This window comes from Xyrauchen texanus, chromosome 7 (genome assembly GCF_025860055.1).
Source record: "Xyrauchen texanus isolate HMW12.3.18 chromosome 7, RBS_HiC_50CHRs, whole genome shotgun sequence".
Classification (NCBI taxonomy): Eukaryota; Metazoa; Chordata; class Actinopteri; order Cypriniformes; family Catostomidae; genus Xyrauchen; species Xyrauchen texanus.
Window position 1 is genome coordinate 14,921,824 of NC_068282.1, and position 14,191 is coordinate 14,936,014.

The window sequence follows — 14,191 nt, forward strand, 5'->3', positions numbered from 1 at the left end:
GACTACTTCTCCATGGTTACGGTTGGTTGGCCATGCTTTCCTTCATTCCTCTGGGTCCTCTGTCTGGCCTATTGGTTCCCAGAGTGATGAAGTGCAACAGGGCAGACCCCTGATATTCTGGAAATACACCAAACCCTCACTCAATCATTTCACAACAGTTTTATTTTAGGACCATTAAAGCAATTGTCCACTCAAAATTCAAATCTCATATACTGTATGATCATATAATCATGTTGTTCCAAACATGTTTGACTTTCTCCATTTCTTCAAACAATAAGAACGTTTAAGCTGCTCTTTTCCATACAACTTAAGTATGCAGTGACCAGGGGTTGTAAAGCTCTAAAAGAAAAAAAAAAGAAAAAGAAAATCACCACAAAAGTATAATGGTGCGTTCACATACAACACGAAAAATGTTTGCCTCGCATTGCGAGTTTGACCGCTGGATTCAATTTGTTTTTAAAGTCGCGTTCGCGCGAGTACGTGAGCATGCGAGTATTCCCTCTTCTCTTCCGGAAAAGGACAGGAGGAGGGGCTTCTACGACAACTTATCTTTCCGCCATCAACCATGGCTGATATCACAACGATTGCTGCTCTGTATCGTTGACGTTGTGTCATACAATTCCAGGTGCCCACACACTGCTACAACAATTTTCTCATCCATTTTTCCTGATTTCTTCTGCTACTATGTCAGTGACATCAGGACAATCTCAATGCTGATAGGCTTTCGCGACAACGCATCATGCGCATATTTCGCTCGAGTTGAAAAATGTCAAATTGCGCGAACACGTGAATGAAGCATTTTTGTTTTGCGGCATTCACTTCATTCATGCTGCCCGCCGCGAATGAAGCGTCTATTCGCGCCTTATCATTGACTTTGTATGTAATCATGCAACGCGAAAAGCTCAATTCGTGTTGTATGTGAACGGACCATAAGACGTCTAAATCACTTGTGCGCTATTCCATGTCTTCTGAAGCCATGCATTGGATAAGTGTGTGGAACAGACTGAACATTTAATTAACTGATAATCTTCCCCATCTGCTTTAGCTTTCACACTTCTGAGTGTTTAAACTTTACTTATGTTATCTGACAAAAAAAATCACCAAATATCCTTGAGCAAGGAATTTAAGACAATTTTGCTGCATTGGAGACAGCCTTGTAGTTACTGTTCTGTCAATCACATTTTGATTGATAGATCTGTAAACTAAGCAGCTTCCTTAAATATTTCTACAAAGTCTTAACATTGAGAATCAGCCATGAGTAATTACCTCTGTGAAAATTATCTATTTTAGAGTGCAGCAATGGCAATGTTTTTGAATGTTAGTGTCAGGGATGACAGCAGTAAAAATGGCTGAAATGGTAAAACTGGCTGCAGTAATAATGGTAAAGTATAAATATAACTGCTTAGTCATGGATCTCTCTGCATTACTGCAGCTGCGACACACTGCTTTGTGTCAAATTTTACCTCTGGGGGGTTAAAGGGATAGTTCACCCAAAAATGAAAATGTTCTTATAATTTACTCACCCTCATGTCATTCCAGTTGTGTATGTCTTTCTTTCTTCTGCTGAACACACACAAAGGTTTTTAGAAGAATCTCAGCTGTAGGTCCTCACAATTTAAGTAGATGAATATGTGATAAAGCACATAAAGCCAGCATAAAAGTAGTCCATAAGACGGTTGTTAATTCCATGTCTTCTGAAGTGATACGATAGGTGTGGGTAAGAAGTCCTTTTTTACTATAAATTATCCTCCCTGAAATATTCTTCAAAAAATCTTTGTTTGTGTTCAGCAGAATCATACACATCTGGGATGGCATGAGGGTAAGTAAAGGTAAAGAATTAACATTTTTGGGTGAACAACCCCTTTTAAATAGCAGGTGTTACTAGCGCTACAATTATTTGTTATTGGCTGTTTACAAACTTTTATTTTATCTTTGTTCAACATTTTTTAACAACAGAACTAAAAGAAGGTTTTCTTTTGTGGTTGGAGCAATGTCTAAAATGAACTTGAACTGAGAAATATTTCCTACAGGCCATAAAACTAATTCTGGGTACGAGGGTTGGAGTAAATGAGAAAACTAGATATTACTGATGTTTTGAGTAATATTGTAATCGATGTTGCTGTTTTCTGCTTCCTGTCAGAGAGCTATATAACAAATTAATATGTGTCTGACCCCTATTTCAAATTCTTGTGTACAGGTAGTTATCTATCCTAGCTTTTTAATCTCTGTCACTTTCTAAATCATTATCTAGGTTTTGAGACTGGACCTAATTGATTCTTACATTAATTAAGCTGATAGCTGCTACTTTTGGCATGTATATGTGTGGTGGTGTTAGAAAAATGTTGTTAGTGACAGAGATTGAATTCCTTTAGTCAAGTCACTCTCATTAATATTCATGTTAATTGGCAATGGTCCACTGCTTGTAATGCTGTTGGTTGTTTTATGTGTGTGTGTGTGTGTGTGCGTGCGTGCGTGCGTGCGTGTGTGTGTGTGTGCACGCCATATGTAGTATTGAATGTTTCATGTACAGTATATGTATGTGCACATGTGTTTTCAGGGAGACAGAGGGGCAGCTGGTTTGGATGGACGGCCTGGTCAGGATGGAAAACCTGGGGCGTCTGGAGCTCCTGGTTTACGGGTCAGATCACATCATATTCGATCTTTGCATCAACACATATTCAAAGGATCTTCTGACTTAATCATTTTAGTCTGAAAATCTTCCTTAAAAAATAATATTTTTATTTCATAGGGTGATCCAGGAAAACAAGGGGAATCTGGTAGAGATGTGAGTACTCGCTTTATCATTTCTTATCATATGTTTTCAGATCAATGTTGATGCCATTGTTAGCCACTATTAGGAATCTCTTAATATCCATATTTATTATTATTTTTTTTTCTATCCCCATTTCTCCCCAATTTGGAATGCCCAATATTCACTACTTAGTAGGTCCTCGTGGTGGCGCAGTTACTCACCTTAATCTGGGTGGTGGAGGACAAGTCTCAGCTGCCTCCGCTTCTGAGACAGTCAATCCAAGCATCTTATGATGTGGCTCATTGTGCATGACAGCGCAGAGACTCCCAGCACGTGGATGTTCATGCTACTCTCTGCGATCCACACACAACTTACCACACACCCTATTGAGAGCGAGAACCACTAATTGCAACCACGAGGAGGTTACCCCATGTGACTCTACCCTCCCTAACAACTGGGCCAATTTTGTTGCTTAGGAAACCTGGCTGGAGTCGCTCAGCACACCCTGGATTCGAACTTGTGTTTCCAGTGGTGGTAGACAGCACCAGTACTCGCTGAGATACCCAGGCCCCAAGCATATCTAATATATTAATATGATTAAGATATTAAAGCATTACATTTTAATTAGTCAATTAACACAAAATAATAACATGATATGCACATTTTTATTGAATTAATTGCTAAAAAAATCACATATTGCTTTGACAATCACAGAGGAAACGTTCTTATTTTTAATTGTTAGTTTATGTACACGTGCGTCAGACTGACAACTTGGCTGTTGCGCCACATCTGTTTTTCCAGCATCTTGGACAGTTTACATTTTTAAAAATTATGTTTTTAAAGCATGAAATTGACCGTGCTGTTTTTTTTATTGTGGTTTTTCTAGGGTTTGGCTGGACTCAGAGGGCCTCAAGGGCCTCCAGGACCCCCAGGGCCCCTAGGACCTGAAGGCACACCAGTGAGAAATATCACACACTACTTGTCAGATTTTTTGTCTGTGAAACTGGCCCATCCATACATATGTATGCATCTGAACATTCGCACAAACCATATCAGAATGAAGTTTTACTGTGTTTCAGGGTAAAGCAGGGGAGGATGGGAAGCCAGGACTGCCTGGAAAAGCTGTAAGTAAATCTGAAAATAGTATGAGTAGTAATAATCTGAATGAGAACCCAAAACATCCTTTTAAAGGTGTGCTCAGAGGTTGAATTCAATTTTCCTCAATTCAGTTCAATTCAGAATGCAGCTTTCAAGTGGTCTCCTTCCAGGCTAAGTGACCAAGTATTTTTTATGCAAAGAGACAATTAAATCTTTCTAAATGAGATGATTAAACTGTCCTGTTGATAATAAATCACCCCTCTTAGCACCCTAACAAGCTATCAGTGGGAGGGAACTCAGCCTAATAAATACTTTATACACTCACCTAAAGGATTATTAGGAACGCCATACTAATACTGTGTTTGACCCCCTTTCGCCTTCAGAACTGCCTTAATTCTACGTGGCATTGATTCAACAAGGTGCTGAAAGCATTCTTTAGAAATGTTGGCCCATATTGATAGGATAGCATCTTGCAGTTGATGGAGATTTGTGGAATGCACATCCAGGGCACGAAGCTCCCGTTCCAACACATCCCAAAGATGCTCTATTGGGTTGAGATCTGGTGACTGTGGGGGCCATTTTAGTACAGTCAACTCATTGTCATGTTCAAGAAACCAGTTTGAAATGATTCGAGCTTTGTGACATGGTGCATTATCCTGCTGGAAGTAGCCATCAGAGGATGGGTACATGGTGGCCATAAATGGATGGACATGGTCAGAAACAATGCTCAGGTAGGCCGTGGCATTTAAACGATGCCCAATTGGCACTAAGGGGCCTAAAGTGTGCCAAGAAAACATCCCCCACACCATTACACCACCACCACCAGCCTGCACAGTGGTAACAAGGCATGATGGATCCATGTTCTCATTCTGTTTACGCCAAATTCTGACTCTACCATCTGAATGTCTCAACAGAAATCTAGAGTCATCAGACCTGGCAACATTTTTCCAGTCTTCAACTGTCCAATTTTGGTGAGCTCTTGCAAATTGTAGCCTCTTTTTCCTATTTGTAGTGGAGATGAGTGGTACCCGGTGGGGTCTTCTGCTGTTGTAGCCCATCCGCCTCAAGGTTGTGCGTGTTGTGGCTTCACAAATGCTTTGCTGCATACCTCGGTTGTAACGAGTGGTTATTTCAGGCAAAGTTGCTCTTCTATCAGCTTGAATCAGTCGGCCCATTCTCCTCTGACCTCTAGCATCAACAAGGCATTTTTGCCCACAGGACTGCCGCATACTGGATGTTTTTCCCTTTTCACACCATTCTTTGTAAACCCTAGAATGAAAATCCCAGTAACTGAGCAGATTGTGAAATACTCAGACCGGCACGTCTGGCACCAACAACCATGCCACGCTCAAAATTGCTTAAATCACCTTTCTTTCCCATTCTGACATTGAATTTGGAGTTCAGGAGATTGTCTTGACCAGGACCACACCCCTAAATGCATTGAAGCAACTGCCATGTGATTGGTTGATTAGATAATTGCATTAATGAGAAATTGAACAGGTTTTCCTAATAATCCTTTAGGTGAGTGTAGTTGAAATATGTGGGAAGTTTCAGCCAGCCGTGTCCTAATGTTCGATTAACCTGACTGAGATTGCGCCGCTGGAGCTGGGATTACGTACACCGCTGGTCATGCAGTTTCTCCTGATTTACTGCTCACAGCTCTGAACTAGCTGTGATAATTGGAGGAACTATATTAGGCTGGATGCCGCCTGCCATATATCAGTAATGCGGGGCTGCATGCCAAATGAGCATTACTGCATTGAATTGCAGTATAAATTACTGCTTGAATGAGCAGCGCAAAATTACAAGGGTTCTCATACCAAAACCGGAAGAGCTGATTACAGGAAGTCTTGATAACAGAAATTATGCACCTCACACTCATGCAGAAGTCTGTGTTTAGTACCTCATTTCTATCAAACTTTTTCAGGGTGAAGATGGTGTGCCAGGGGAGGATGGTCGAAAGGTAACAAAATACTTGTTTATGATTACATTTTAATTCTTAATAGTTAGCCTCTGATCACCTTTGGTCTTCCCTTCTTCTCAGGGAGAAAAAGGAGAGCCTGGGCCTTCCGGAAGAGATGTGAGTCTCTCCTTCTTATCTTCCTACTCATTCTATATTTTTTGCTCCATCTTCTCCTGTCATTTACAACATGACAAGTCCATCACAGCATATCACACTTGGCACTACACACAGCATTTCAAATTGTACCTTTTTTACATCTTAATACCTCTCTGACTGATACGAAAAGGATATTATTAGCATTTTGTGGCTCTTTGGCATGAAAAGCAAGTGTGTTACAGGATTGTAAGGCCTGTTCTTGTTCTTAAGTGCCACCTGATAATGTATTTTTAAAGTCATTTTATGTTCTGCTGTCTCTAAGCTTGTACTCGCAGTTTTCTTTTTGTGCTTTGTTGTCGCACGTGACCTGAAATTTATTTAACTCTTGATTTTGTTTTCTGTATATTCACTCGTTATCTCTCTCACTGCCCTTTTTACTTGTTTTTTGCCACTTTTTTTATTTTATTTTTTTGCTGGTTCTGTCTCTACATAGCTAATTTTACCATACGCACATTTAAAATGTGTTGTTAAATGGATGTTTTTAATCATATACAATCAGAGAAACACATATATACACTAACACAGAAATTTCAATGCATGAATACTCTCTTTTTCCTGTGCTTGATGCAGAGAGCAGTCAGCAATTATCAATGGTCTTATGGGAAAAACTCTTCGCAGTTGAGTTTATTTGATGTGCAAATTTATGCCCATTATTTAAGGAAATAATTTGTATCATGGTTATTTCTCTCATATCGCTTTCTCTCTTTTTCTCTCTCTCTTCACTCCACAGGGTCGAGATGGGATAAAAGGCGATCAAGGCATTGCAGGGCTGATTGGCCCTACTGGTCTCATTGGACCCCCTGGGGTTTCTGGCAGAATTGGACCACCAGGACCGGTGTGTTTGTGTTTATGCATGTGTCTGTGTTTGAATGCGTTGACTTATGTTTTTTTTGCTTCTCTAATCACTTAATCACAGAGTTCCTTTACTTCTCTCCTTTTCTCTTTCTTCTAGGTAGTCTATGTTAAAGGGGAGCCAGCAACACCTATTCCAGGCCCCCAAGGCCCTCCAGGAACCCCTGTAAGTAATAGCAACTACTGCTGGCTCTACCACAATAAAAATAAGTTGTTTTAGAGTCAGAGTGTACATGTATATTCGCTCTTTGAAAAGAGTAAATTCTTTATTGCGATTAATCGCATAATTTGTAATAGTTCATCGCGATTTATCACAGATTTTGAAAATGCTTAAATGTGACTGTCAAAACGCACGTATCTCCATCTTAGGAAATAAAAAACAATATTTAACAACAATAATTTATTAGCATTCTTCAAACAAAGCCTTCTACAGTATAAAGGCAGAAATGCAGTAAAAATGCATCAATTCAAGTAACATATTGCAAAGTCTAAATGCCTCCTACACACTACATGACTTTCAAAGACGTTGGATCACGGTACCGTTCTTATTACACGTCTGTCTGTCTTGTCATGGAAGTCGTAGTGTTTTCAAATTACACAAGGAATCGTAATAGGGGTGAACACATTACACTATTGACGAATCCCAGACGACTCTCCCTGGACTCCAAATTTCGTTTCACAACAGAGTACATGCGAGAAGTGATACGAGATACGAAAACAAATGCATGATCATATCGTTATGCATTTCAGAATATGATGTGTACGTTATATATTTTATTGGTTACAATATGAAAAAGTACCTCCTACAGAAAAATCTACCTATTTCTATCTACCTAACTGATGGCACAAAAGAATTAGCAATTTCTCTCCAACTCTTCTCTTTCTCCACCCGGTTGTGGTACAGTTCAGAGGAAAAATCAATGTGCCACAAATTGTTCCTCCATTTCTTCAGTCCAATGAGATTTTCTTGATACCACAGCCATGCTAGTTGATGTTAATTTTCAGGTACATCAGGACTCCTCCCTCTGAAAATTCCCTTGTTTCATGCTCTCTCATTGGCTGTAGGTCTACGTTGCGGTTGTATTCAGTCAAAGCATATTTCACATTGCATGATTTGGAATCGCAGACAGGTCCAGATATTTAACATCTTAGATATCTTGCTGACATCGGCGACGCACCTGTGCTTCTCTCAAATTGCGTCTTTGATAGTTCATACATTGCGATCATCGCTCAAAGGAGCGAGATCCAATTTGCCTGCGATTTTGGGCTTTGTCTTCGATCTCCACAAAACTGTCGTGAGCGAAAATCTGGCTTAAAATCATGTAGTGTAAACTCGTCATAAGTGAGAGGTTAACTAATGAAAGATATATTATATATTCATTGCAATGCACATTAAATCCTTTAAACTCTTAGCCTCCATAGACTGTGGCTATCCACTTTGCTACAGCAATTATGCAGCCACATTCATGATCCAACGCCACATGAAAAGCGCTTGCAAAAAAATTTCTCATTTTGCTTTTCCTTAATAGATTGTTAGATAGTGCTTCTGTGGTAATTAAATTGCACATTACAGAGGCTGCAAAGTACTTAATTTCTGGGCATCTGGGCATGTTTTGTATAACAAATAGCATTTAGAGATCTTTTCCCAATCATTTGATCACTGACATGGCTGTTTTGTGTGTGTAGTGGTGTGTGCGTCAGTGTAATGATTCCAGGGCGTTCGGGCGGACACATCGCAAAGGTTCCGCTCTATTCCATACAGTGTACATGCTGGTTTATGCTTTATTAACAGTAAATGCATTAACCGTGAGTAAGAAATATTGACGCGTTAAACTTTTTAATCAATCGCGTGCATTTATTACTACTTAGTGCTGCTTGTTAAGGCAAGCACTAAGAACTAAGCACTAAGACACTATTACTACTGTTCATAGACAAATCCCTATACCTAAGTATTAAACTTTGCCCCACACTTTTTGAATGATACTTTCAATTGTACAGCTTGTTGAGGAATGGTGTGTGTTTATTTTTCTTACTAATTTAATAAACACATACAATATGAGTGCATCTTCTCATGTAATGCAATTTTCATGTATATTATTTTCTATCAATCAGGGAGTACCTGGAGTTCCAGGAACTGCTGGAGTTAGAGTAAGTTTTTTTTTTGTATGTGTGTTTGTGTGTGTTGTTTTTTTCTTTTTATATCATGAGACAACTTATCATAATGTTTTTCTTATAGGGGGAAAGAGGTCTAACAGGCTTGAAAGGAGAAGCAGTGAGTGTATTTTTAAGCATGTGTATTTTAGTGGTTTACTGATCTCAGAGATGACATAAGACAATTCTCAGCATAGCTGAGTATCATCTCATCAGGAGTAGCATCTCATCAGGAATAATGCAACACATTTTGATTGACAGGGAGATCCAGGAGAGGATGGAAAACCAGGAACTGCAGTGGTAAGGAAAATGCACACACATGCAGAGCCACGCATGCACGGCCAGCAAGATGACTAATGTTGTTTTCCTTTGTTTTGTCACAGGATGTGAAGAGAGCTTTTTCAGAATTTGGCATTGAGGTACTAAGAGATTTATCAACAAGATCGAAGTTGACATAGTTTTGGAAGTAGATGTATAACTCTTTCTCTCTCTCTCTCCCCCCCCTCCCTTCTCTCTCTTTCTCTTTCTCTCTCTCCATTGTAGATCAGAGAACTGAAACTATTGGTTGATGAAAAAAGCAAAATAATATCACAGCTCACTGCACTTGAGGAGGGAAAAAAAGGAGATAAAGGAGATGTTGGACCTAAAGGCCCTCCAGGAGCAGATGTGAGTTACAGTATACAGTATGTGTGTATGAGAGAGTGGTGTCTGGTAATGCAGAAGTTTGTTAAGGAGCCTTATTCAGGGCCTTGTAGGTCCATTGAGTAAAGATCATGCAAAAAGAGACGGATGTCTCTGCAGAAACATATTTGTGTTTCCCAATCATGGCCGTTTTCAATCCGGGATGGGTGTTTTTTTTATTGATTTACATTACTTGCCGACTACCTTTAGATTCCCTACTTTCATTGGATTGTTGAAAAACAGCCATACCTGTTTGAAAACGCCAACAGATAAGGCAACAACGTTATTGTTCCACAGAGACTTATACTGCTGTAAAACTCAATGGTCGCTGTCCATGGTGCTGAACGGAAGGCCATAAGTAACACAGGCCAAAAACAATGTCTAATGTTTAATCTGTGTCCTTAAGCAAAAAACACTATTCTAAATTACATTTATCACCTCTAAGTCTCCTATTTCCTATTTTTTTCTTTGGACATTCTGTCTGTTACTTATTACCTTGAAAACAGTTTTGTTGTTTTTCTTTCTCCATAGTTCTCGTCTCTGTCACACTCACTCATTCTCTTTCTCCTCGTTTTGTATCTTGTCCCCTATTCTTTTCATACTGGCTTTTAGGGTGCACGAGGTCTACCAGGTGAGCGAGGTGTAAAAGGAGAGCAAGGTGAAAAAGGGCCTCCCGGCCTACAGGGTCCCCCAGGCAGGGCGATTGGAGAGAGGGGTCCAGAGGGTCCACGAGGACAGGCAGGTGAGCCTGGAAAACCAGGAATACCAGGAGTGCCAGGACGAGCCGGTGAACTTGGAGAAGTTGGCAGACCTGGAGACAAGGTAAAGATTTTGATTTAGATCAGTTAAAGAAAAAGAGCTGATTTAAGAATGTTTTTGTAAGAAGTTATTCCAATGAGACTGAAACTTCATCTTCTTTTACAGGGAGACAAAGGGGAGAAAGGGGATAGAGGTTCAGCTGTGAGTATCATCACTATAACTCATGCATGCTCATTAGGGCTGTGCCCTATATCAACATTTTATGAATTCTTCCCGCTCACAATTAATGAAGCAATAGGTCATCTAAATAAGTGCAGACTGAAACTGGCAGGCTCTGTACTGGACAAAAGTTAAGCGAACCACTCTAGAGGGATTTAAACGTATCCCGCTCCCTCTCTTTCTGCCATGCTGGGTCGCTCAGATATCAGAATGCATCACAATGTATTGAATCCTTAATTCTGCATGTATCACTGTGTGTATTGTTTCTTGAGGGAGTTGCCGATGACCAGCCCTAATGGCGAATTATACTTGTGAAAAAACAGTGCTGGTTATTGTGTCATCATATTTAATCAATTGATTTTGCTCCACAAATTAACTTAACTGCAGGATTGTGTCACCACAAGAAGTTAACGAATGTTTATTTTGGAACTTACATGTTTTCATAAGGAATTTATGCTTCAACTCCTTTCTTTTAGGGTCTGGCTGGATTGCCTGGCCTTGTGGGGCCTCCAGGCCCAAAGGTAAAACTAAATGAAGCTCACACACTTTAGTGAAAGTGTAAGTTGAACTGTGACAAAAATTTGTATGTAATAATTGTGTGCAAATGTGTGTATTTATTTATAAAAGGGGGATTCTGCCATAACTCAGAGTGGTTTGCCTGGTTCTAGGGGCCTGCCAGGCCCGCAGGGTATCAGAGGAGAGCCTGGTGCTGTAGGAAACCCTGGATCTCCTGGAGAACGGGTGAGCTTTTTAAATGGTCATAACTGTTAGTAAGAGGAATTTTTGAGCCATTTGGTGTGTTGCTGCCTTCCACCTTATAGGTTTGAGACCATAGTAGATTTGCTGTGATGTCTACCTCTCTTAGGGCTATGGAGGTGCTCGAGGGGAGAAAGGAGACAAAGGAGCCAGTGGAGAGAGCGGAAAAGATGGCTCCCCGGTGAGTTTCAATAGGAAGTAATAGAAGTAAAACTACGTCTCTCTTTAGTTGATTTTTACTAAAAAACTAAAATATTCCTTTTCTAAGGGAAATCCTGGAGAACAAGGAAAACCAGGGCAGGATGGGAAGCCGGTGAGAAATTAAATAACAATAGCCTTCGACGTCAGTTTTTATTGACTTTTTAATGATTTATGGATAATATTGTTATTCTTTCAAGTTTTCAAATATTGTGATTATTAGTGGTGCTTGCTAACAGTGCTGGGTAGTAACGGATTGCATGCAATCTGAAGTACGTAATCAGATTACAAAAATCAAGTACTTATAATTGGATTAAATTACATTTAAAAATAATCATAATCAAACTGCAGTTACTTTTTTATAGATTACATGATTTCATATTATCATGGCAATGTCAGTAAATTGTTAATAATTTATTGATCATTTTCATAACAATATCATCATATAGTTACCCTGAAGTGCAATAGTCTCACAGATGAACATGTTAAGCATGTGCTTATTTTACATTACAACAGCTATTTTTACGTTCCATGGTGTGCAGCTCACACATTGAACTTAATTGCTTCAAAGGATCTAGTGGATGCCATCTCTAAGGGTCCTGTCCGCAGGGTACACAATAGTTAAAAAAAATTTATTATGTTTTCTTCTTCTTTGTACTTTTATTTTAAAATAATTATCCTACTCAAAAGCATGTGACAAAATAAAATAGAATTAGGTTGAAAGTAATCCAAAAGTAATCAGATTATATTACCCACAAATGTAATCCATGAGATTATGTTACTGATTGCATTTTTGCCATGTAATTTGTAATCAGTACCTGATTACAATTTTCAAGTAATCTGCCCAGCACTGCTTGCTAATGAACAAACCCCTTCGTATTAAACTTCAGCATGTTACTTGTTTGCAAAGATACCTCAGATGGAACAGCTTGATAAGGAGAGGTTTGCTATTAGTTTTCAAAACAATCAGTTTTTACTTGTTCATCAAAAAACAATATAACAGGCTAAAAGTAAAATTGGGACCAGAGTATCAGGGAGACTTTATGGTGGGTACTTTTGACTTGGGTCAGTAAGCTACAACACAGAAAACAATGAAATTATTAGAAAATGGTGAGTCCCTCAAATTTTCTCCCCCAACATTGTATCAGATTTGTCTGATTTAACCATATAATAATATTTGATCATATTTTTGCTATTTCTCCTGGAATGGAGATTAAAAGAGAGTTTAGATGAGGAGCAAGTTGGAGGAGAGTTTTGGCTCTCACTCATGCCTTTTATTCTCCTCTGGAGCAGGGTTTGAGGGGACCAGCCGGTCCATCAGGCCTACCTGTGAGTAACAGTAAAACAATGCGGAAGCCTCTCTTTGGCTTGCCATTGTAGGAAACCCTGGGGATTTGCTGTGAGCACTAGCTGACTTTCTTTGCCTGAGGCTCCTTAGAAAAAGCACAGAAAGTAACAATTAAAGCACTGTTTCTTTTAGCTAACCACTCTGTCTCCTCTTTTCCTCCACCACTCCTTTTTTCTTATCCCACTCTCTTCATCTCATTTCTTCTACTCAATCTCTGTTCCAACTTTTCATTCCTTCCCACATTAATTTTGGACCATCATTCCTCTGCTATCTTTATACCTCGATCCACCTCTTTCTGTTCCTCTATCCCTCTCTCTATTCCTTCTTCCTTTCTTTTTAGGGCTTGCCTGGGTTCCCAGGAGTGCTGGGCAGACCGGTAGGTTTTCTGTGGCTGAGACTGTTTGCTGCTTTGCTAATAATGGAAGGGAGGAGAGGGCATTATTGTAGATATAGTTTGTTTGTGTGTGATTGCTTGTATATTTGTTTGTGTCTGTTAAATGGTAATCCTTGTGTAAGTTGTAAAATATACATGCTGGAAATTTGCATCACTTTATCTCAGGGTGAGATTTGTGTGCATACTGTATTTGTATGTTTGTTCTGTCTCTGTCTTTGTCAAAGAATATATAATGTCTGTCCATTCAGAACTTGTGTTTGCTGTTAATGTGCGCATGTGCATGTCTATTTGTGTGTTATGCTCTATGTTTGTCTGCTTGCTGTTTATAACAAAACTTGTTTTTTACTCAGGGAAATCCAGGAGAACCAGGAATTAGAGGACCAACTGTATGTATATTCAGTTTAACATGCATTAATTAGGTACTCAAATTAGAGATACAATTTTTTGACCGTCTGTATAATTTCAGGGTCCGATGGGTGGAAATGGACCCCCAGGGGCTCCTGGTGTGAAGGTTAGTGCTCTGTGATGTGAGATGGATTCAAGAATGTCATTCATATGTTGTAAATCATAATAGTGTGTTGGTTATTCTTGTCTTCTTGACTCTGGGGTGGTGGGGGGGGTTATTACCTGATTTTGCAGAAATTACAAAAATCAGGTAATTGTGTAACACATTAAATAAATTTAGTTCTGAAGGCTATTTCCATGGCGAAATTCCAGATTTCACAGGGCGGTTTGTAGTGCTAGGTTGTGGAGGATTTAGGATACTTTTACAGGGATTGTACAGCATCGCTCTACCACTGTGTTGTTGAGGATTGTCTGGATGTGCCCGATTATAACGATTTAGCACCTGGTTAAATTAGATTG

General features: G+C 39.4%; 1 protein-coding gene across 6 annotated transcripts in view; it reads left to right on the top strand.

The window, feature by feature from the left end:
• The window catches only part of LOC127646429 (collagen alpha-1(VII) chain-like), a 103,789-nt gene that overhangs the window by 55,722 nt on the left and 33,876 nt on the right, over nucleotides 1–14,191 (top strand). For 4 of the 6 annotated variants that reach the window (XM_052130075.1, XM_052130076.1, XM_052130077.1 and 1 more), the window contains 23 exons: nucleotides 2,558–2,638; nucleotides 2,750–2,785; nucleotides 3,639–3,710; nucleotides 3,832–3,876; nucleotides 5,778–5,813; nucleotides 5,895–5,930; nucleotides 6,700–6,804; nucleotides 6,922–6,987; nucleotides 8,934–8,969; nucleotides 9,058–9,093; nucleotides 9,234–9,272; nucleotides 9,356–9,391; nucleotides 9,516–9,638; nucleotides 10,266–10,475; nucleotides 10,578–10,613; nucleotides 11,108–11,152; nucleotides 11,259–11,372; nucleotides 11,497–11,568; nucleotides 11,656–11,700; nucleotides 12,879–12,914; nucleotides 13,274–13,309; nucleotides 13,678–13,713; nucleotides 13,794–13,838. In XM_052130075.1, coding sequence (XP_051986035.1) covers nucleotides 2,558–2,638; nucleotides 2,750–2,785; nucleotides 3,639–3,710; nucleotides 3,832–3,876; nucleotides 5,778–5,813; nucleotides 5,895–5,930; nucleotides 6,700–6,804; nucleotides 6,922–6,987; nucleotides 8,934–8,969; nucleotides 9,058–9,093; nucleotides 9,234–9,272; nucleotides 9,356–9,391; nucleotides 9,516–9,638; nucleotides 10,266–10,475; nucleotides 10,578–10,613; nucleotides 11,108–11,152; nucleotides 11,259–11,372; nucleotides 11,497–11,568; nucleotides 11,656–11,700; nucleotides 12,879–12,914; nucleotides 13,274–13,309; nucleotides 13,678–13,713; nucleotides 13,794–13,838 — 1,422 coding nt within the window. The remainder of the gene's footprint in view (nucleotides 1–2,557; nucleotides 2,639–2,749; nucleotides 2,786–3,638; nucleotides 3,711–3,831; nucleotides 3,877–5,777; nucleotides 5,814–5,894; nucleotides 5,931–6,699; nucleotides 6,805–6,921; nucleotides 6,988–8,933; nucleotides 8,970–9,057; nucleotides 9,094–9,233; nucleotides 9,273–9,355; nucleotides 9,392–9,515; nucleotides 9,639–10,265; nucleotides 10,476–10,577; nucleotides 10,614–11,107; nucleotides 11,153–11,258; nucleotides 11,373–11,496; nucleotides 11,569–11,655; nucleotides 11,701–12,878; nucleotides 12,915–13,273; nucleotides 13,310–13,677; nucleotides 13,714–13,793; nucleotides 13,839–14,191) is intronic. The other 2 variants (XM_052130078.1, XM_052130079.1) reach the window with 2 other exon arrangements.